Source organism: Megalops cyprinoides, chromosome 21 (genome assembly GCF_013368585.1).
Source record: "Megalops cyprinoides isolate fMegCyp1 chromosome 21, fMegCyp1.pri, whole genome shotgun sequence".
NCBI lineage: Eukaryota > Metazoa > Chordata > Actinopteri > Elopiformes > Megalopidae > Megalops > Megalops cyprinoides.
In genome coordinates this window covers 22,542,116-22,565,807 of record NC_050603.1, presented here as the reverse complement: position 1 = coordinate 22,565,807, position 23,692 = coordinate 22,542,116, and the positions used below count along the sequence as shown (strand labels likewise).

The following is a 23,692-nucleotide window of genomic DNA, read 5'->3' as shown; positions in this document are numbered from 1 at the left end:
TCTGCTAGCGATGCAAGTACAGACCACCTACTGTTCGGCCCTCACTGCTGGTGGTTAAATGGCCTCTATTGCTGCGTCTGTGGGGAAAAAACTCAGTGTTTATGCAGTCTTACCAAATACTGGATCAGAATTAACTCCATGTCATATAGGAGTTTGTAGCTGTAGTATAATTACACCCAGCGTCCTCCGCTCATGCAGTGGCTGTTTCCCTACACTACACCTCCATGAGTCAGCATTCACAGCACCTTATTTAAACTTCATTTCACTCCCAATCACATCAACCAGGGTCCAAATGGCTACAGGGGTCCTGCTGAATTCTGCCAGATCACTGCGTTTGGACAGACTGCACAAAGCATTCACCTATCATCTCAGCATTTGCCCACTGTGTTTGTGATGTGATTGTTTTTATCATTATACGGGGTTTTTGGACCCTCTTTCTCATAGATATTGTAGTAAGTTATGCTGCTGTTTGCTCAGCCAAACTGCATTACGCAGACCGACTTATATGGCTTCCATTTTACATGCCCACATATTCTGCTAAATATTTACTGAAGCAGTTCAGATTTAATTATCGTGCTCAAGGCTACAGCACCAGTTTCCCACTGGGTATTGGAATTTACACGCCTCTGGCTGCAAGAAGGTGCCGGATTTCATGATAAAACCATCAATATATTCAAGTTCAGGTCATGGTTACTTTAATCACATGGCTATAGGCAGTCTGAGTGTAATCAATGCGAGATCTCCAGACGTAATGTAATCAGATATTTCCCTTTGAATAAGATCACACATTTAAAAAGGGCATGCAGCATTATTTAGACTTAATCTATGAGCAATTTAGTAGTTAGACATTTCCAAGGGATTTATTATGAGAAAGCAGATGTTAGTTCAAATCAGATAGTCAATTGAAGAGCAGAATTGCTTACCTGGAGAAGAAAGGCTTCCACAATGCTGTGAAACTGCGATTCTCATTAAAGAATAGTCTAAACTAAAATGGATGTTTTATCTTTTGCCTTTGTTACCTGTCACATCGGCTCTGTAAGATGTTGATCAAGGGCTGGATAGAACGTAGGGGTAGAAAGGTGACCGGAATGCAGCTTTGAGGATGATCAAGGATTTCACTGAATGCAAAGTAAGACCAATATTCATGGTGGGGGAAAATACTGACTTTTACTTTATCTCTGTTCACATATGCTGGACTTTCCCGGACTGTGGAGATGTTAAGTTACACGGCTTCCTTGTTTATTTTTTGTGACCTGAAGATCAGCGAGAACTTCTAGAGAGAGCTATATTCCTTCTAGAGAGTTGCAGCATTGTTTAAGAAGCTCATCAAAACTCAACAGATGTGTTATGCCTGCTGTTTTATTGTTATTATTTTGTTTTACTTATTTATTTATTGGTATTTACTTAGGCATATACTTTATTGTTTGGTCGCTTAACATGACTGGATTTAGAGAATGTGAACATGGTCATGTGGTCGAATACAGTCCTTTTGCTGAGAAAATTGAATCGCTTGTGTGTATTTTCCCCACACTTGTCGCATTTGCCTTTTACAGCTTATTAAGTAATATGTAAAACTGGAGTAAGCCACCTTGAGTGCGCTTGGCCAGGAGTGACTCTTCTTATGAAAATGACTCTGGGTGGATTCCCCTCTCAAATGCTGTGGATTTACTTAAGTCTGAGGCCCGGCTTACTGCAAACTCCTCTTCAATAAACGTGTTATCTCAACGTTCAGCCGGCTCATACATAAATCAGATTTCTATTTTTTATTGCCTGCTTTTGTGATTCATGTTATACAACACGGATATGGATTTTATTTTCATTGTTTTTTGTTGTCTTTCTTGAATAGTGCGGCATTCGAGAAGGCAGGCGGATGCGATTTTTCTTAATACAATTTGCCTTGAGCTTTAGCTCTGATGAGATGGATCGAAGGAGACGTCTCACAATATGGACAAGATCCTGTCTGACTCTGGGAGATGGATGCTTTGTTCATGTGGCATGCCGCGAAATGGGACGTGACATGCCGGGGGAAGTAGACTCTCTGCGCGTCAGCCGCAGACTGGAACCAAGCCGAGATGAACACACGCTGAATAACAGCGCGGTCCCTCATTCTCGTTGACGTCCGCCCGCGTCGCAACCTTGTCCCCCCCACCTGTTCATCCTCTAAAGTTTGGACATGAACAACGCTGACTCTGGTTGGGGTGGATACAATAAGTCATCTCTGTCCGTACGTCATATGGTGTGGACATGGTCCTGAGGAATCGTTCCAAGAACAAGCATGCTGTGGTTTCAGCATTCAGGTGTCATTGTAGAGATGATCTGCTGATGAGCATAAAGGGTATCCAGGTCTTTCATATTCAAAAGTTAGTAATTTACAGGTACCATAGATTCCACAGATACCTAAATCATCATAAAGATGATCTATTGATGACTGCATAGGGTATCTAGGGCTTCCTTCTGCCAAACATTATTAATACCTTACCTTACAGATGTCATAGAGATTTAAATCCCAGGGAAAGTGTTCAGTCTCCTAGTCTTCCCAGGTTTCCGCAGTATGTCCAGCCATACATTTTGCCAGAGTTTTATTTTCTGATAGCCATGTTCCCTGGCTGCTCTTTCATAGCACAGAGTGAGAGGCTTAAAACATGTCCCTGCAGATGCATTAAAATGGGTGTAATCTTCATGACTGCTCGCGCAGGCTTAGGCAAAGAGCCCACTTACTCCTCCTGCAGCGGGTTTCAGAAGCGGCATTATGGGAAATGCTCTCTAGCGTGAACGGAAATTTCCACTTGAAGATGCGGCGGTCTTAACCTGTGCGCGCTTACGCGTTTCAAAGCGCCGCTCTCATCACGCCACAACTGTGGCCCGGTGACGACATTTGTCTCCCTTTGTTCTTCCCGCCACTGCCTGCATCTCTGGCTCCAAAGACAAACGGGGCGTGGTTCTCTACCACGGCTGCGAGAACGGCAGGAGCTGCCGGATCAGACGGCTGTTCCTGCCGCAGCTGCTCGGTGTGTCCGAACGCATGCCCTGTGCGCGGACGTGCTTTCTGAATCGCCCACCCCCAGGGCTGGGAGTCATCATGGTCGCGTTTCGCTTCCTGCTGTCACACGGGTCCCGCTCACTCTGGGCCTCGGTGAAGCAGCATCTCGCTGAACCACAGGCGTGGTGCATATCACACACGGCCTTGAGTGACTTTATTGGCGGAGCATTAACCAGGGCTCAAGGGCACCGGCTGTCATAACCCAGGACAGGTGTCCATACACTCCTTTTAATGTTGGCACTTTACCACATACTGAAGAACAGCAGAGTAACACAGACATAAAGACCCCCCCCCCCCCAAGTAATTTTTTCATGCTTTAAAATCCCAGACGACGCCTGAACGTCATCATTTTACCATATAAATGAACAGCTTTACTGTGGACTGCAGGCAGTTTGACTTTAACCATACCTGATCTCTGGTGGCCTGCCTTATGCATATGATTAAGAGAACGGGCTATCGATCATTGTTTGCGGGGTGTGATTAAAGTAAAGCTTGCTCCTTGCTAAAGAAGGGTTTTGAGTGAAATAGCATTGTTCGGGATTAAGCCCTTTTAGGAGTTTCCCCAACACTCCTTCAACACTCTGTGGAAGTGTCCTTGAGCACAACTCCACCCACCTGTTCGTAGTGAACTGACACCAGCTAACTTGGCAAGGGGCCTGAGGACAAGATATTCAGTCATTTAACTTACTGAAGGATAGGGTATAATTCACTGATGTTAAAATCCATCAGTGCATAAAATGGCACACTCCACATTTTATGTGAAGGATTTCTCTTTTTCTGTCTTCATTTCAAATCTTTTTAAAGATCTTTGATTTTTGTCACACATGTCTAAACTAGACTGAAACAGATCAAAGCACTATGGTCTGTGTGAACTTCAGTTAGCCGGGTTTGTCTTTGAAGCAGACGAAATGGCAGATTTAGTTCCAAGAGATTTGAGTATCCAGAGACAAAATCTGGTGTGCAAGTTGACCTTCCTGTCACATTCTCTGAAACCATAAGCGGTGGCTGTAACCGTGTTGCACGCAGCTTGAAGCTCCCATACATCACAGGCCATCCTGCGTGCCAAGCCTCTATTTCGGCAATTAGGATTTGGACGATGCGGCGCCGCCACATGCCAGCGATGGGTCCCCAGCCCACGTCTGAGCCGCGGCCGCTCCCGCCAGCTCCCACACGCCTCGGCTCCTCGCAGAAAGCCCTCGCGCTATCTGAGGAGCATATGCCCAGGCATCCGAGCGTCCAACCGCGACGCAGCAAGCAGCGACCGCGACGCGTTGAAAACTGACAGCATCCAACCGCGACGAACCAAAAACAACCGCGCCCGACCGTGTCCAGCTGCGTTCAACCGTGTCCATCCGTGTCTGACCGCGACGCATGTGGACTGACAGCAGCACCTGAAACAACACTTTGAAAACGGCTGCGTCGAAATGAGTCACCCCAGAAACACGCACACGAGTTGAAACCGAAAAGAAGCAGGATTTATGTTGGTGCTCTTCGTAACACAGTGGTCCAACATGTCTCTTTGTCATAGGGTTGCAGTGTCATTCTGGTCCCTCTCTTAGTGCAGAGCGCATTGCACAGTAACCTCATGTGGTTGTGTTAGGGTCGTTAAACAGCGTTGCAGCTTGGATTCTGTGTCTGCAGCTTTTTCTTTGTCTTCAGCTTATCTCATGCCAGTTTGTTGCCTTTCTCCGCAGACAAGTTCTGGTACTGCCGCCTGTCGCCCAATCACAAGGTCCTGCACTATGGAGACCTGGAGGAGAGCCCCCAGGGGGAGGTACCCCATGATTCACTGCAGGACAAGCGTGAGTACTCCTTCACTGACCGGGCATGAGACATCCCAAACTCACACACAGCATGAAGGCATTAGCCCTCTCAGGGCTCCTTGGCTCAGCTGCTAAAAATGGCCCCGCTCTCCGTTCTGTCTCAGGCCTAGAGTTCTCTCAATTAACCAGTAAATCACACCTGCTTTAAAGGCAGGTAAAGCAGAGCCATCTGCTTTAAAGGTATCCTGAAGCTTGGCTGCTCTCAACCCTCAAACGGCACTTCAGTATCATTTTATCAAATCACCATCTCAGCTGAAACATTTAGATTCCCTCCCCCATTCTGAAGGTGTTTGTGGTCTAAAGAGAGCTGGAAAACATTCTGGATTGTGGCCCCCTTGGATTGAAGCTGACTCCTTCCATAAACTGTCAAAAAAAATTACAGCCATCGAGAAGAGGAATTGCCTGTTCCTCATTTAGACCACTCCCACACACTGTGTTTGATCTGTCTAATGTTTCTCCCTTCGCTGTATGTGTAGCACAGCCAAGATGCATAAATAAAACAGAAAACAAGATGAATACACCGCCATAATGTCTCACATTTAATGACCAACTGTTTACAATGCTTTCAGAGGTTTGTGAAATATTACACAGAATTAGCGCGCTGTTGATGGAACCAATTACCCAATCAGCAGCACGGTTGGGAAGAACCACATGTCGCTGATCAGCTCTCCTCCTCTCCCCTCCCGTAGTGCCGGTGGCTGACATCAAAGCGGTCGTGACTGGAAAGGACTGCCCCCACATGAAGGAGAAAGGCGCTCTGAAGCAGAACAAGGTGAGACACAACCAGCGTTCACGCGGGAGCCAAGCAGAGCCCGCCTCCTCAGCTTGGCACCTTGCGGTGGGAATTAGCGTGTGAGGACCGGCGAGGTATTTAAAGACTTCCTCCGCCACCCAGATCGCCGCCGTTGCCAAACGGCACTTTTAAAAAGCACCACAGAAGCGTACGTACAGGTTTCACATCCGGCCTTTGTGCTTGATCGTGACAGGGGAAGAAGTGGTTGCTGGGAGTTTTTTGCTGAGCTGGAATTATCGTGGGGTGCATGTTCTGTGTCCTGTTTTAACAGGAGTATGTGGGGTTTTAATGAGGTAGATTTATCTCAAATGGGTGGAAGAGAATAACAAGCACTACACCTCCCCAAGCCCATTGCTGTGCTGCCCTGTGTTCAAGACGGTGTCCGAGGAGACAGGCTTGATAGATCATTGTATTTTTTATAGTCCAAAGATGACTCTAGGAAGCTCTCGGCCCTTAGAGATCAGCTGGAACTTGCAGGCTTTTCAAGAGAACATAACTGTCATAGATGTCAACATCCATGGCTGTGCACTCTGTCAAGGTTTCCAAGAAACCCTAAGGGCAGTGCAAGGTTAAAGCTATGGCTTGTGTACTCCTGGTGCTGCATGTATCAGGGTGGCTGGCTTATAGTGTGTTAGTAGCTGGTAGAGGGCTATTACTGGGGAGAAGTGCTGACAGAGAACACAATGAAGGTCAGACCTGACCTTTAACCCTCTGTCACGCAGTCCTATCAGCTCTCTACTGTGTGTCTGGGGGAGGCGCTTATAGAGAGGTGGGTGGAAAATGAGGTGAGAGTGAGAGTTAAGGAGAGGCGAGTGGGGTATAGGGAGAGAGGTGGTTGTGGTATAGTGAGACGGGCAAGGGGGAGGAAGCAATTTATAGATAATAGTTTTACATAAAATTTGCACACTATCACACATATTGTATGAAGCCTACAGATACACAGTACAGCATTGCAAGTCAAACAGTGGAGAAATGGCCCTTGCTTTCACAGCCGTTCGATGGCATTGTGTCTTGTCTTTTTGCCCGGTTTTGCAGATTATACTAAAGCAGGCATATAATCTAATAACCGTTGACAGATTCAGGCCTGCATAAGGGTTTCACCCATTAGCACAAGGCAAAATTGTTTACTCTCCGCCAGCTGTTATGGACAGTAGTGAACTGTGGGTGCCATTCATGTCAGAGATGTGAGGTGAAATGTGGGGTGAAACCAGCTTAGCGGCTCAGAAATGGTAGCAATTGCCTCACCTTTCACAGAATGAAGAAGCGCATCGCAGGAGCTAGGAGCTGGCCAGACAGTACAGCAGACAATTAATGTTCCTCATAACTACAGTGTTGGACGAGTTTATCTTTTAAGCACCCAGAGAATGAAACTGAACTCAAAATGAAATAATTTTTTCTTCAACAGCAGTATGCAACAAGTAGGCTGTATGAGCAATGATATACAGAGTCAGAATACTAATTATGCTTTTATCATGGTGATGAAATACTGTCCCTTCACAGCAAAGAGCTTTGTGCTCAGTAGTGTCGGTAAAACATGAGGCCTAGCACCGTGTGCACGCATTGAGGTATTTATGCAGAGGAAAAGCATTACCTTTTCATTAATGCCAGTAATACCATCACCGCAGATAGTGCTCATCACACGCAGAGGAATCTGATTGGCCAATCATTCTCTCTGCTTGCTGCTACAGCTTTGGCCGCTGCGCGTTTTGTGTTCCTTGCATTCAGCAAACTGAAGCCACGCCCTCCCCCTGTCCACCCTGTTTTCTGAAGGTCTCAGTGTCTCTAGATTTTGTTTGATTTTGAAAGTTATTCTCTCCACTTGGTATCAGTACACATATTACTTGCCCAGTCACTTTTTCACAAATTTGTACCACCACCCAAACACTTGTGTTGGCATTGTGACACAGTGCCTGGTGAACTTAACTTGTTACCAGATTCTTGTAGGTCGGAATTATGGGTAGGACATTGGTGTGGTACCCTTGTGTAAACTACCTGGCCTGAATTATCTCAGTAAAATACACAGCTGTGTAAATGGATAATAAGCAGTAGATTCACCTTGCCCTGGACAAAGGCATCTAGTGAGACAAATGAGGATTTATTTTTATGCATCTGCTGAGAAGCGTGTCTGGGAACACCATGCCTATCCTCAAGGCATATCATTGCAGCCGTTGTGTATTTTTACAGCTTATCTTTACAACTGGCAACCCGGTCATTTCATGGCGTTTAAACTGGCCACAGTTGTGATATGAATCGCCTGCCGTGGGAGTCTCCTTGAATGTAGGGCTTCCTGTATCTTTCAGTGCTGCAGTGCTCTTGTTAATTTGTTCCATTCACTGAAGTGCAGTTGAATGTTCCAGTCACTTGCTGTGACCCTTTGTAATCTGGTAATAGAAAAGAGCCACAGTGCTGAGCACCAGTCTATCTACTCCGCAGCTCAACTGACCTTAGCTGCCCAGCTCCACCTCCGCATTTGTGCCCGTGGCACTTTAAGGACACTGGGAATGGCTTGTCAGAAAAAAATATATATACGAAGGGGAAGTATTTGGTAGGATGCACAAAGCTTTATCTAAGACCCAGTATGAGCCTTCCGTTTTGTACATGCAAGCAAACAGAAATAGACTTAAAATTTAACAGTAAGCCCCAATACAGATACACAATGTGTGAACAGACTAAGGACCATAGAGTGGAAGTAACATCTCATGGGCTTTAGTGAGGGAACGAGTTTAATGAACCATGAATTGTTTTACCAACTGAAATGGCACAAAACCTTGTTTTAAGATGGTCATTAAATAATAATACCCTACTACAAAGTAAATGAACTATGAAAGGCAGCTCCTGCTGCATTGTATGTTACAGTATGAATGGACCTAAATATATGTGTGGTATATGCAGAATTGTCAACAACCAGCCCAGATGCTAACTCACTAACATGCATAGCCTATAGCCCATCTAGCTAACGGTGTAAGACAAGGAGCATCTGGTGAAGAGGCTGGTCCTTCACTGCCTGTGCAGTTGTAAAATAGCTGCAGCCTTCATTGAGCACAAATGCTTTTTCTTATTGCCAGTCTGTTATCTATTGTCTTACTCTTATCCCAAATACGGGGAGCTAGGGTGTCGCCCCATATGTGTGGCACACGAATGTTCTCAACTTCCCAGGAGTCGTCAAGTTTTCGTGACGCACTGCGTCAAAACCGAGCCGCACCAGCACGCTCCCGGCTCCACAAGACGGGCTTGCCGAAGCGTCGTGCCACAGCGCCGGCCCCCAGAGCTCTCGGCTTCCCCGGCGCCGTTTCCTCGCTCCCGGCAGGGGACGCCGCTCAGACGACCGCTGCAGTGCGGACGGATACCGCGTGCCATCTGGTGTTTAGTATCTCAGGGAGGGAATGTGCGAGGGGAAGCAGCAGGCGGAGAGCGACGGTTTCAAACAGAAGAGGTGATTAGAATTTCACTGACGGCGTGAATCTTCTCTCCTTGCAGGAAGTGCAGGAGCTGGCTTTCTCCGTGCTGTATGAGTCAGACGAATATTTAAACTTCATCGCTCCTGATAAGCATGAGGTAAGAATTTGTTATCTCCGGCCAACTTGTTTGAAGAGAACAGGATTAACAGGAAGTGTCCGTAATAATGTGCTGGGGGTCAGGGAGAATAAAGCTCCAATGAACAATTGCAGCTCTGTACTTGTGAACCTGACCAACCTGAACCTGAACCTGGTTGTTCACCACCAAAGCTCACTTTCTGTATTCATGATAGCCCTACCTACAGTTGGTAGGGCAGGGAAGATGCTGCATTCAGCACAAAGTCAATGTAGATTAGTGGGTGGCTATTGGAAACCACTGAGGTTCTAGTGCCCTCTCCAGTCTTAACTCTGTAACCGAGATATCGATTAGCTGGGAATTTGATGCACTAATTGTTCCAGATATCAGCTAGATCATGCTGGAAAGACATCTTTAAAACCAGTGTAGTGTATAGTATAGTGGATGTTAAGTTCCAGAAGGTTGATGGTTGTTCTGTTGGCCCATTGGTTTCATTTCCACTCTCTCTTTCAGTATTGCGTATGGACAGACGGTCTAAACGCACTCCTGGGGAAAGAGATGACCAGCGAATTCACCAAGTCTGACCTGGATGTTCTGCTCAGCATGGAGATGAAGCTCCGCCTCCTGGATCTTGAGAACATTCAGATTCCCGAAGCTCCGCCCCCCATTCCCAAAGAGCCTAGCAATTATGACTTTGTTTACGACTGCAACTAACTACCAACTGGACCAATCGTTTCTTAACTCGTACTGGAAAGAACTTTTAAAAAAGACATCAACGAAAAAAGAAAAAAATAAGGATCTGTCTAACTTTTTGTTTTTTCTTGCTATACTTGCTAAACTTACTTTTTTAAGGTGTATTTTAATGTATTTGCAGCACTTAACTTGCCTGTGAGGCCTTCTGAATTCATTACAACCCATCGCCCATCGAGGTCTAGAAAGGCCAGCTCTGAAGAACCCAAGCAGTGCTCAGAGTTTGTGACACAAGCATTGGCACGCTGAAACTCAGGCGCTCGTTGAGGGAGGACCACGACCAGACCAGTAACACATGTCCTGATTGTTTGTTTTTGACTTTGTTGTAGAATATTCTTGGTGAACAATTGTTCTTCCTTTTTTTGGGGGGGGGGGGTGGGTGGGAGCGGGGCGGTGGGAGGGAATGAGGGTGGAAGGGGGGGTGGGAGAGGGAGGGGGAAGGGGGGGTTGGATGCAGGACCCTGTGATCGTTTTTCAAGCCTCTAGGTTTTGTTTGCACTGTATCAGCAAATGTCTCCTTTTCCTACGTGTGGCAGCTATGTCTCCAAGATGAAGGGAAAATATACGGCTTCCATTTTCACGGATTTACTGAAATCGTATTCCTGCCCCACATACTGTAGACTGTTAAATTAAGTGCATCCTCCATGACTTGGCACTATCATGCGTTGAGACTGTCTCCGACATCCTATTTAATTAAAGAAATGCTTGGAGCTTAGATGCACAAATCGTCTCGCTGATTCACCTGCAATTCAAGCTTGGCAATCCTTTTTACCCCCTCTCCACTTAATTCCAGTCGGACCCATTTTGTATCAGCTGCAGCATTCCAAAGCAATATTTGGCTTGTATCGTAAGCTGCTGTAACTTTAGTGATGTCTGTGAAGCTGCCAGGTAGTCAGTATTATCACATTGTTTGAGTGTCAGTTAAGGGAAGGTCTTCTCAGAGCACTTGCCACCAATTTGGATGTGTAAATTGAGTTCTGCAAATGAACATGGTTGTTATTTCTTGTACGGTTTACCCTTTTGATCCACTCTGATGTTTGTTCTAGGTTTAAATGCCCTAAAACCTGCAGTTTACATTAAAAAGGAATTAAAGTAACTGTTTGCATCTCCTGTGTACTCCTGTCACTGTCACTCATACCTTGCGGGGTTGAATGGACTTCTTTGAGGCCATGTCACTGAATCCCTTGTTGATAAATCCATTACTACATCCAGATTTCTGGCTGCCACATTTTGCCCAGTAGTTTGAAAATACTCCTGTTCCCACCTCTGCGACCTGTCTGGTTGTGTACTGGCTGTGTACATTTTTCATTAAAAAAACTATAAGCAATAATCAGATGTATGAACCTTTGTTAGATTATGTTATCATCTAGTGTTGTTACCTTTATAGTTAATGGCTGTATTGTGTATTACATTGAATTTCTACATTGCTTAAATTACAAACTTATCCATTCCAACATAGCTTGTTGAAGGAGGCAAAAAGTTCAGATCTGCAACCTGAAAAATTGTGGGCATGTTCAAGCTTAAACTGAATACTATGTTCATGTTAGATATATACATACAGTATTTCTGTTGCTTGCCTTAGTATTTAAAATTAGAAGTGCACAGTGAGTAAAGCGGTAATTGCTTTCAATACTCAAGCATAAGCCTTCCTCAGAATTTCATCAATAATATTTTATGCAGTTTATCTAATTAAGGTATTACCTTCAAAAAATATTTATGAGGTCACATCAATACATTATCCATTTAAATATGTGTCAACAACTTGACATTGTGGTAAAACTTTGCACTCTTATACTCAACACCACAGTATTTATTGTAACATTACCCTCAGATATCAAACAGCTTATGTATCTGTATCTTCCACTGTAGCAGAAATAAGCATGGCATTGTTGGGAATTACAGAAGGAATAAGCAGGAATTTGTTGGGGAATTACTACAGGAATAAGCAGGGTTTTGTTGGGAATTAGAACAGGAACAAGTAGGGTGTTGTTGGGAGTTACTGATGAAATATTGGGAATATCAGGAGTAAGAAGGTTTTTGCTGGGAAAATCAGAAGGTACATGCTCTTCTCTCCCAAGGGTTTTCTCCCACACATTTACAGAGCTATTTTGGGGCAGTGTTGGGGGTAGGCAGCCTTTGGAAGAGTACTCTCATTGGAGAGTGATTGGCTATGAAGCATCAGCCTCACCACATTGCCTCCCTATTACATGCTTGAAGGTTTGCAGGGCAGGGGGGAGATATTTCTTAACACACAAGCAAATGCAATCTGTTCTCGCGTCCCTGCATGTGAGTCTCAGAGCTCAGAGTTTAAGAGCCGTGCTTCACTCCCCTGCCAGTGTCCACCCACCTGTCTGTGGTGTTTGCAGGATTATCCATTCATGTTCCACCTCACAAGTACAGCAATAAGGCGGTAGTCATGATTTATTAAGAAATACAGGTATTAACCGGCATGCTGCGTTGGAGTAGAGTTAAAGCCTTAGGTTACCCTACTGAAAACAGTTACATGTATTTATGTGCATTATGGTTTATTTTCCTCACTAACTGGACCTGTTTAGACATTTATATGATACTAAAGCATGATTCAATACGAACTACCCTATACTGATAGTTGACACACAACAGGTTTATTGTGTGAAATAATTTATCATGCCCTTGCTACCAACATGAAAAACCACTCATTTTTTGAGATGCTACAATGCATGCAGTTTTATTCACACACACAAATTTCAGTGTAAAGACGTTACAGAACAATGGGACATCATTTATGTCATTTACAAACCGGCACAAATTTGGTAGACATGGTGCACAGCAATGGATAACATTACCTTTGGCCTGGCATCTGCGGAAGGGGGCGAAGATGACCATTTCCACAACATCATTGATTTTCTCATAAATTATCAGAGCAGAAAAAGCGCAGATTGGAAAGGTGTAGCTGGAGAAAATGGGGGGGGGGGGTTTGAACAGGAAAGGGAGGGAGGAGACATGGGCGTGTTTGGGGAGGGGGGGGGCTGGGGGAGTGTCAGAATAGCTGACAACAGGAGTGCGGGTATGGGGTCTTTTTAATATTTGTGGGGGGAAAAAACAAATTCACCTAGCTTGTGGGTATTGTGCAGAAATAGTCTGAAATGTCTCCTGAATCTTTGTTCAAAAAACCTTGGTAGTTTATAATAATGATTCTCTTGTCAGTCTGGCTTGGTAGGCACATGACACTTTTTGATTGCAACACAGTTGTCCTCCATGTGCGCCCGTATGAAGTGCCGAATTGCCCGAACGAAAGCAGACAAATATCAAATGCAACCGTTGCCTATTTATGGAGACGGTGTGCTACATGGGTTCGTTTGTGAATGACAAGCCCGGTCCCCCGGTGGAGCACCCAGGACAGATTAAACATGCACAAATCCCCCGAGCCAGGAGCAGCGTCTCTTTGTTCGCTCGTCACACGCGTCACGCTTGTCACCTCGGGAAGGGTGCCTTGTTCCCGGAGCCGCCCGGACCCGCGCTGGAGACGATGCTAATGTCCCCTCTCTTCCAGCTTCACCTGCAATAGAGTTCTGCATGCCACCGGCTCATTTATCAACTGAATAAACCCCTGTGGCCTGCGAGTGGCTATATTCAGAAATCTGTCATTTCACAGCATAGAACAAAAGCCACACTATTCCTGGGAACAGAAAAAGATGGCTGAAACCGAGGCCATCTTTTTGTATCTATTTTGAGCTCTTGAACAGAGAACATAGAATAATATGCTATTCTGTCTGAAATCTTGTGGCACAGGTATCAGTGACCCTCTGTGATTATATTTATAGACTGAACACTCACTTTTAGTAGGCTTTTAAAGTTATCTTCATATATTTTGACAGTCCCTTTGAATGTCATCACAGCCCCCCACCACCCACCCAGCCTACCCATTTCAAGGGAAAAACAGTTATTTGTTCTGTAGACACCTTTTAGCATGGGATTTTCATGCTTTATATTGAGATAAAGTGTATCTATAAAGCTGTATGTACTGAGCAGATTCACATCAGGGGTGCAGGAGCAGCACTCCCTACTGGGAATCAAACCTGCAACCTGCCGGTCTCCAGCCCATTTCCAAGACCTCTCCGTTACAAACCAGTGCCTCAGCACTGACCTTTGCCCCTGTCAATTACACTGTCTGAATGGAATCACCCCAGAGTGCTCGTGCTCGGCCCCAGGAGATATTTGTTAATGCGACACCCTTGACCAAGCACCATTCATTTCCCTCCATTCACGCCTGAGCTGGGCCGGGCTCTTAAAGCGATTACTCCGCCCGTCCGTGTCGGACGGGAGTTCATTATTCGGTCATTACCGGAGAAACGCCCCCTCGCTTGCTCGCTCGCCCGCCCGCTCGCGGGGTGCGCGTTGTTTCTGGAGCCGAGCCGGGTCGGCGCTCCGCACCATTAATCCTCCTACGGGGAGCGGTACTGGGCCCATTACGCGTCACCCGGTGCTCCTCTAATAATCCAATCTGCTTGGAGGCCAGGGGCACTGGGTTGTCTGGTGAGAGGAAGCAGGAATGGACAGCTCGATGGTGCGCCAGGCATGAAAAGCCTCGCGGCACGCACTACACCAATTTTCAGGAGTGTACAACATCTGAAACACCACCCTGAGCATTTTAAGGAAGTGACGTAGATTATACTGACCTACATAGTTTTTATTTATTTATTTATCAAATAGGTGCACGTCTATGCTCCAATTTAGCAGATAGGCAGTGCTGTCAATCTTACTGTGATCTGAAAGGCTCTAATCCGACAGGTCCTCCATTAGCCAATCCGGGACAATGCGCTGCAGGCTAATGCAGTGATCGTGCCCGTCACAGCTGTGTCAGCAGTCTGGTGGAGGATCAGCAAATATAAGTGTTACCACAGATTCCAAGTGATTACTGCCTGTGAGATAAAAATCTAGCAAGATGGTTAAGTGGTAGACTCCATGCAACAGCAACAAAAATGGTTTTGTCATTAGATTTCAAGATTTCATTAGATTTGAAACGTAATTTCTTTGGTGTTTTCCGGTTGTGAGGAAAAAATCTTGTGATGATCCCAAATTGATCATTTTCATGCATTATTGTCTTATACAAGGTAAAAAATTTCACTAACTGAAATTATTGTTACACGTTCCTTTTTAAGATAAACTCACAATGAAAAAACAGGATCCTTTTAACTGTGTTACAGCTTTCTGGAGTAGCAGTGGATGGTTAATTAATACAATGGCTCCAACAATAATTGTTGAATTTTTATGTCATTTGTGTAATATTACTTGGTAAAAACCAACTAATGTTGCCTCAGTCATCGTAGGTTTGATAACAGTTTTCAGTGGAAATGCACTAGAAACTGAAAAATGGCCTTTCTGTGGGTTGTTCTAAATATGTCACCCCCTGTGAAAAATGCTTTCCCCCGAGAAATCAATTATCTATTTGCAGGTGTTGAAAACAAAGCTCAGATGCAGCTGTGCAAATGTTTCCTGGTGCATTTACTTTTGTTTTCTTGTGTTTATAGGTAATATATCCATGCAATTAAGCTGTACGTAAACAAGCACTCCTCTGGATAGGTGCAAGAATTACATTCATACAAGATCTGCACTCAGTTTTTTATGCCAAAAATGAGGCTAAAAGATTGAAACATTTCAGTATGATTCCTATATCAGTGAAGTGGAGTTAGGTTGATTGCAGCCTTTTTTTAACAAACAGCTCTAAAATGTTATCACAGGTACAAATTCCTTTTATATTTAGAAGCGTTGAGTACAGATATTCCAGGCATGTAGTTGCTGTAAATGCATTAACTGATTTTCACACCTCTGATTTTAACCTCTAGACTGAAATTCAAGGAAAAAAATCTTTCCAAGAGTCATGCATCTATCATGCACAATACTGTTGTTTAGCATTGCAGCTTAAGTATTACCATTGCCACAGCACACTTTGCTGAAAAGGAGGATCTGGATATATAGGAAATTAAAAAAAATGTTACATGTTTCAATTAATATCTCAATTCTTATTTTTGAACGAGACCATGACAATCATTGGTATAGCCTATACTCCAAGTTCAGAATACATGACATTGGCATGCAGCCTTAAGAATGTAGTAACATTTTGCAAGTATATGGACATATGGACTCACACACACAATGAATGCCAGGACATTCTCACCATAGGCTCAGAATGGTCATTGCTTTTTGATACTGTACTTGAATGCTGTCTTTCCAGTTCCTGCAGCTTGGTATGGAGATACTATAGGCACACTGGTATTGCTGTCTGTGCTATCTGTAGCTATGCGTGGAAGGAGCCACAGAAGAGTCTATGTAAGAGCTCAGAATTCTGCAGAGCTGAATACAGCCCACACGCCCTATTCTTAGGGCTGTAATTTTAGCGCAGGAATTTTCAGTCAAAATCACAGACAGGACTTGGGCAGCTAGCAATTATGAAGTCTTGGAAATATTTACACTTAATGCAATTTTTATGACATAAATATAAATGCCTAATTTGGCTATAATCCCTACACTGTAGAGTCTTCCACTGAAAGGTCTATTTGAGTAAACGTTTTATTTTTTAGCTTTCTGTTCTTAAGAAATGGCATTTAGTAGAATCTGTCAAGCTGGCAGTACTGATCTGTCTATTTGAAGTGACTTTAATAATTATTTTTTTATTTGGTTTAAAAACGATTATTAGTGTCACTTTTTTATGTATAAGGAAGTCAGGAAGTGATTAAAAAGGTGGTCAAAACGTTCTACCCTAACAAACTGAATTATTTTCATATTAAGACCATGACTATTGCTACAATTCTCAATGACGCTACTACGTAGGTTAATGACGCTATATTAATACGGCTAATAATCCTAAAAACTTTTATACAAACGAAAGTTAAGAAACAAACAGCAACACTTGCTTTAATTTGTTCCCCAAAGCTGATGACAAAGTGCACCGCATTTAGATTGAATGTGGCCCTGGGCTGAATCGGTGGGGTTTATTAGTTCATAGACATGCAGAATGTGTTTTTTTTTTTTTTTTTTTCTGGCAGAAAACAAAAACAGGGCCTCAATCGACAACGCAGAAATGTCTGTACCACTGCTGAGTTCTGGTGAATTTGAGTCAAATGACAGGAGATGAGAGAGAAAGGGCGGGTCGTTCAAGGACAACAGCAAGAACAAAAAGTTTGAGGGAGCGGTGAGAGCTTTGGCTCCAGAGCAGACACCGAGCTGGACGCAAGTTCACGCGAAAAGAATAGCGCGCCCTTAATGAATTATTCAGAACGCATCGCTCACCTCAGGCAAGCGCGTAGAAGAAAAGGGGCACCGGCATCCGCGCCCCCGAGCGACTGCTACGCTGGCCCGCCCGACAGGGCTTGGCTCTAAATAATAACATATTTGCGAGTAAGTGCATCCGTGGGCAAGCACGCGATGGGGCTCCGCTGTTCTCCTCAGGAAGCGGTGCGCTAATCAGATCAGATTAGAGATTCTCCTGAAACCAGTTTTCAGCGCATTGCTCACTGTCAAGACGGATTCGCGTGAATGCGTTCATAAACCCCCACCGTCGATACTGGTATCCCAAGAGAGTGGGGTGGCTGGTTAGCCTCATGAATACTACTTTTAAAATATAAAATGCATATCAACCAGTGCATTGAAGGGTTTGCTTAAAGCAACCCCAGAGAAAATGGTTGTAGCAAATCAACATTTCCAGGGTCATCAACTTTGTGTCTGGGACCAATAATATTTAAATATAAAGGATGGTTTTCACCTTGGTTACATTTCCAGTCCATCCAAGAACAGCTTTTTAAGATGGCCACTATTTAAGTTGGGAGTCATGGAGACTCTGTTATGGAGCTCAGATGATAGAACACAATTCTATCATCAATCTACCACTGTTGACCACTGTTGAGCATCTTTTAGTGTGGGAAATGCAACTAAATACTCTCCCCAGGTATAATTTCCAAAGACATATTTACATAAGCACAGAGGAAACAACCTGAATCTTGTTATTCAGTCATATATTCAGTCATATATGAATCTCAAATATTCACTGCTTATATTAAAAGATAGAGAGGTTCAATATTTTTTCAGAGGGACCTTGAGTGCCCTTTAAGTGTTGGATCTATTACCTGGCAACTCAGTAACGCTTTGATCTATTTTTGTGTTGCGAAGGTTATTCTGAAAACTAGTCAGGTGTCCAAGCAAGCTCTTTATCCCTCTTTTGAGTCCAGCCAAGCCTGGGATAGAAGAGCGAGCTTCATTTCTGTTTAGGCGAAGACCAGCAAACACTGAATGCCTGATTTAGTGTGAAAATGAAAAGGATGGTATATCAAAAAGAAGCCGAATGCACAATATTCAATGAATAATGCCTTTCGGCCTGCATGGAGCAGCTGCCACTGTGTCCGTGTAATGTTCCAGGAAATGTTGAAGCAGAATCTGCGATCAGCCCCAGGAAAAGTTCTGGAGTGCTTTTCCATTACTGTCGTTGAGTGGTATTGAATTTCTTCATGGGGAGAATGGTCTTTTCCCACACTCCTGTGGGCTCCACTTTCAAGAGGAGCGGGAGCCGATATGTTTAAAATGGATAAATCTAAATAGGTTTTTGCCATTCTAGATCACGCCCATCAATATTCTTGGAGGGTATCATCATCTGTCACCGGTTAAAACAAAAGCACTCACCATGCATACACACGCAATCAATTACCTTCCATCTCCGGCTCGGCCTCGGTGTTTTGAGGATCGATTCATCTCCATCCAGGCAATTCATCATTTATGACTGAGGTCATAATGAGTGTTTGCTCACGCACATTGCGTAAGTAATGATTCCAGCTGACCAACGGAAACCTCCTCTGTAGAGGGCTGGGTTCCCTGAGGTGACTTCAGTTGCACTTCAACAACACAGAAATGCTAAATTAGAGCAAGGAACACATTAGATAACTTTAAGAATGACCCCCACAGAATGTCTTGCAGCTGGTCCTTAAAAGTGATCTACACATACTTCAGTTCAGTTTATTCAAGATACAACAAACCTGTGTTGTGTTCATCTCACACTATTGATTTGAAGTAACCTTCTGTGTCTTTCATACCTTTATAATAACTATGATAACACACTATGGGTTCTATTTCAGTTACCAAAGGGATTTTGCCTTGAGGTCTGAAATACCTCCTTTGTTTATGAAAGTATGGCCCTGAACTTCAGAGATGGCTTTAATAACTGCAGTAAGTGCAGGAGGTAAGCTATCATACAGCTGTAAATCTTCCTCTTGGAGTGAGGTTAATGCTGGCCTCTTGCAAATCTCCCTAGTTTCTTCTCTTTTTTATTTCTGTTGCACTCAAGTCTTACTTTGTCCCTCCTCAGCAGTCAAATTATACAGCCTTGTTTTATAAGAAGTCAGGTTGTATTTCTCAGAATATAAATCAAATATATTGCACCTACCGATGCTGGTAAATCAACAGACATTTGGTAAACAACAAAGCGTCTGCTTTTATCGTTTCTGAAGAGCTGAAGCTGCGGGGAAAGATAATGACATTTTTGTTTTGAGTCGACAGCATCGCTTCAGATGTTCTCACAGGGAAAGGATTTTTTTTCTTCGAAACTCTGTCGTGGCAGGTCCTTTCTCTGTCAGATTCCATTTCATTTTCTCTGCAAATTCATCCAGGCTTATCCCTCTATCAGTGAATCGGGAGAGATCTCTGAATGTTCAAGACGCAATAATAGAAACGAGTGCTCACATTCCATGATAGACTATGCACTTGACTGAAACAGTGGGTAACTGACAGCAATCTTGGAAAAAAAAAATGATCGCCACTCAGGCGGTTTCATAAAAACACACCACTTGAAATTCGAAGCTCTGAGCGCAACCTGTGTACTCGATCTTTGCTCGCTCCCCACCCCCTCGCTGTGCAGTGTCTGAGAGGAGTGTTAGAGACAGAGCTTTGTGACCATAGGGACTGCAGAAAGCCCACAGTGTGCGTGTTGCAACCTCAGACGAGATGGAGTCTTCCCTCACTGCATAACGTTAACCAGCTTTCCACTACAAAGGCAATAGCGTGAGAGAGAACATGTTAGTGGGTGTGCAGAGAGCTCTGGTTTGGAATCGTGGGCAAACATTGTCAGCTGCCGTTGATCGCTCACAGATCAATTTATTTTCCTCGGGATAGTGCCGACGGTATGTAATTCGGAGTGCAAGCCACCCTTGCTGCTCCCTAAAGGTGAAGGGCTCAATTCAAACCAATCCCGACAGCACACCTGATACCCCTCGAGCTGCAGAACTGACCCTGCCTTGATTGTCTGGGCAAAACTCAGATCTAGAGGAGAGCAGCACATTTATTCAGGCTTACCACCCCTCTATTTACCTGTACATTTATTCATTTGGAAGATGCTCTCATCCAGAGTGACTTGCAAAGCAATAAGCACATAACTGCATATAATCAGGCCATATCAACTACAGCAAATATGGAATGTTACAGATCATTTCTAAATGTATGTCAGTAGATCACACAGAGCTACAATAACTGGTGCCTTACAGAAAATACAGACAAAATGCTACAATAACCAAAAAATTGTGACTAGTGTCAAAGTGCAATGATCATAATAAAGGATTATAACAAAACAAACCTTGATTTAAGTGGTGTAACAACTAGGTAGGGGAACCAATGCAGTATAGAGAGGTAGGCTCCAAACAGAATATTTTACTGATTGGACATTTGGGTTCCTTTGTGCAAAATCAAAACAACTTCTGATGCAGCCTTTGTGGATTTTTTTTTTCAATTTTGGTACATTTCTCCTATGAAGGACTCTGTATCAGTTCTGCTCATATGTTGAAGGTATGGCTGACTCTGTGTTCCAGCTTAAAACTGTCTGAGATGTGGAAGGCTTTACTTCTCTCTTCACAAATGAATTCTGCTCAATGAATGGCCTAGCCACCGTAGGTGACATGTCTCCCCTAGAGATACATGTCACGCACATGTTTGTGAAGAGAAAAACATGTCTGTGTTTCCAAATTGTCCCCCTTGTTCTGCATTTTCTAAGCCCTCCCAGGTTTCCCAAACCAACACATTCTATGGTCAAGGAGGTTATAAAAAGAAATATTTTACTAATTTAAAGCAAAATCTTTTTGGATTCCAATGGGTCAATGAATTGAGAATTGAACGTATATACACTGTATATGTCTGCAGGGTCTACATAATTAGATTTACTTCCTCTCAAAGGCAGCAGTAACAGCTTGACTGTCGCATAAGGGCTGTGTGGACTTCATGTGCTCGGTGACATGATAATAGAAGAACTCTGGAGGAGCACGGACAGCCGTGTAATTCAGCGTTGACTGTGGGCTGAGATGTGGGCTGGAACACAGATCGTTTTCACAGGAAGGACCTCAGCGGCTGGGTGCTTTGATGTGTTCTGCTCCACATTTCAACCAGATTCCACCTCTCTCACGGCACAGATTACATGGAGCTGTTCTGGGAGGCAAATGTGCGTCTAGTGTTTTAATTACAACAGTGGTATAATGGCTTAATTGAGTCACCAGTATATGACACTCGTTAAGGTGTATCTTTTTACAAGTGCAGGTTTTCTTTTTTATTTTATTTTGGCTCTGTGAAAGCAAAATCATTCTTACAACAGAAGCAAATTATCATTATCAGTTACCAAGCAAATACCTAAAATGCATGAACTGCATTCATAAAGAATGAATAAAACAGCCACCATTTTTGTTTGTAATTGTTAGGATGCATTCTGGTTAATGTTACTAAAATGAAGCATCACATCATTATATCTGCAAATCATTACAGTTCCATATGTTAATTTGTGTGTGTGTGTGTGTGAGAGAGAGAGAGAGGGGGAGAGAACGAGAGTGTGTGCTTGTGTGAGGGGGAGAAATGAGTCTGTATGTGATATGTGAGAGGGAGAGAATGAGTCTTTGTGTGCGTGTATAGACATTAAAGGACATATGTAAGAGCTGAAGGACATGTTCAAAATGATGGATCTGAAAACAAACAAGAAGAATAAAGCCAGGCAAAGGCAATGTTTTAAAACGACCCGTTACGATTTTTCCACTTTATCTGAATGAAGATCCGACCCCGGTTCTACACGGGCAGTTGAACAGCACACAATCAAATGTTGTCATTTTTCGTGTACGCTCCTCAGCCTTTGTGGTTTTAAATATTTTATTAGAAGTAAGCTTTGGACAGATTTCTCAAAGCACAGCAACCGAGTTCATGTCAAAATGACAGAGTACAACAATTATTTGTATTGTGTTTTCATGGTAAAGGCTGATTACCACCAGATTCCACTGTGCAGCGTAGTGAAATATTACACCGAAGTAAGAAAATGATTTGTTGAACAATGTTCATATGGTCCTTGCTTTTCGCGGCGTAGTCTCTGAAGTTGTATTTCAGTAGTAATTAGCGTCCCTACTCAATTCCCTCTATTTAAAACGCATTCCATTTCCAATTTTTAAATAAGTGACACTATCGTGGATTCCATTACTTCAAAATGCGTGGTATCTAAATTAAGAAGAGAGAAGAATGAACGTGCATCAGTCAACGTACATCCCATCAATTCAACATTCTGTAATAAATAATGCATTATTGGACGGCGATGGTTACAACACCTTTCAAGGTAATTAATGCTAGACTAAGACAATTATTTTGCAAAACATGCTGTTTGTAACATCCTTTTAAAATATAATACCTTAAGTCCGTAATGTAGTCTCGAAAAATTTCGGACTTGTAAAGTCTTTTTAGCTACCATCCAAATGGTTATTTACTCTGTAATCTTACAGCCGGAGAACCCGTTTTTCAAACGCCGAACCTTCGGGACGTCCAAGATCAGTTTAATCAATAAAAAGCGTACGATACGCCGTTCTTCTTAAATATTAAGTTGAAAGCGTACGATACTGCGTTCATCTTAATATTAAGCTGAAAACGGTGATGTGTGTTTAGATGTAGGCACACCTACAACATGCATTTCAATGCAATATCTGTTAAGAAAAAAATTCCATTACCGAAAAAAGCTGCGTGATGATAAACGTCGTTTTTAGTGGGCGCAAATAATTCACTTGACTGACAAAAGCAATACTGTTCTCCCTCTTCGCGGTGGGTGAACTACTGAATCATTATTTACATAAAAAGGTACTTGAGATATGAAAAGTAAGGGGCAAATCGATACTTGAGGCGCGTCTCGTGTGGAACCGACCGAAAGTCGGAGACACCATCCCACTCACATCACGTACCTTCTCCAGCCCACCTGCAGACAGAAACCGTGTGATCATTTCACGTGCCAGAAATTTCGTTCGGATTGAGCATTAACCCACGCGTGTTCACTAAACCCTGAATCAATAAGCCTCCGCTGTATTTCATACGACAGGGCCTCCTGTGCAAATGTGTAGGACGCCCGTATTATTTATAGCGGTACTTAAAATTGTCTGCTTATAGTTCCAAAGCCAATGGCGTCTAGAAGCACGGCTTGCCTATGTAGACACTAGACAGTTAGATGAAGAAAGTGGAAGCTCGTCACAACTATTGAGCGCGTTGGCTTTTGAGCGTCTTACCCGGCAGGAGACACAGTTTAAGATTCTCATTCCAAAACACATCCACGTGGGTATCCAGATCTCTAGCAGCAGTGCTGGTGGGGGCACTTGAATGACGTTCTGCTATTTTGGATATTGCGGAAAACAATGTAGATGACATTATGGGACCTGATAACTACAGCGCGGCACGTATAGTGCACAGAACCCTGCATCAACCAGAAAAGGCTGAATTTAATTGGTTACGTGAATGGCA

General features: G+C 43.6%; 1 protein-coding gene across 6 annotated transcripts in view; it reads left to right on the top strand.

Annotated features, from left to right (window-relative positions):
• elmo1 (engulfment and cell motility 1 (ced-12 homolog, C. elegans)) overlaps positions 1–10,296 on the top strand; it is a 106,518-nt gene extending 96,222 nt beyond the window's left edge. For 3 of the 6 annotated variants that reach the window (XM_036555307.1, XM_036555305.1, XM_036555306.1), the window contains 4 exons: positions 4,735–4,842; positions 5,553–5,635; positions 9,134–9,211; positions 9,701–10,296. In XM_036555307.1, the coding sequence (XP_036411200.1) occupies positions 4,735–4,842; positions 5,553–5,635; positions 9,134–9,211; positions 9,701–9,901 (470 nt within the window). In that variant the 3' untranslated portion in view covers positions 9,902–10,296. The remainder of the gene's footprint in view (positions 1–4,734; positions 4,843–5,552; positions 5,636–9,133; positions 9,212–9,700) is intronic. The other 3 variants (XM_036555309.1, XM_036555308.1, XM_036555310.1) reach the window with 2 other exon arrangements.
• Positions 10,297–23,692: the final 13,396 nt, after the last annotated feature.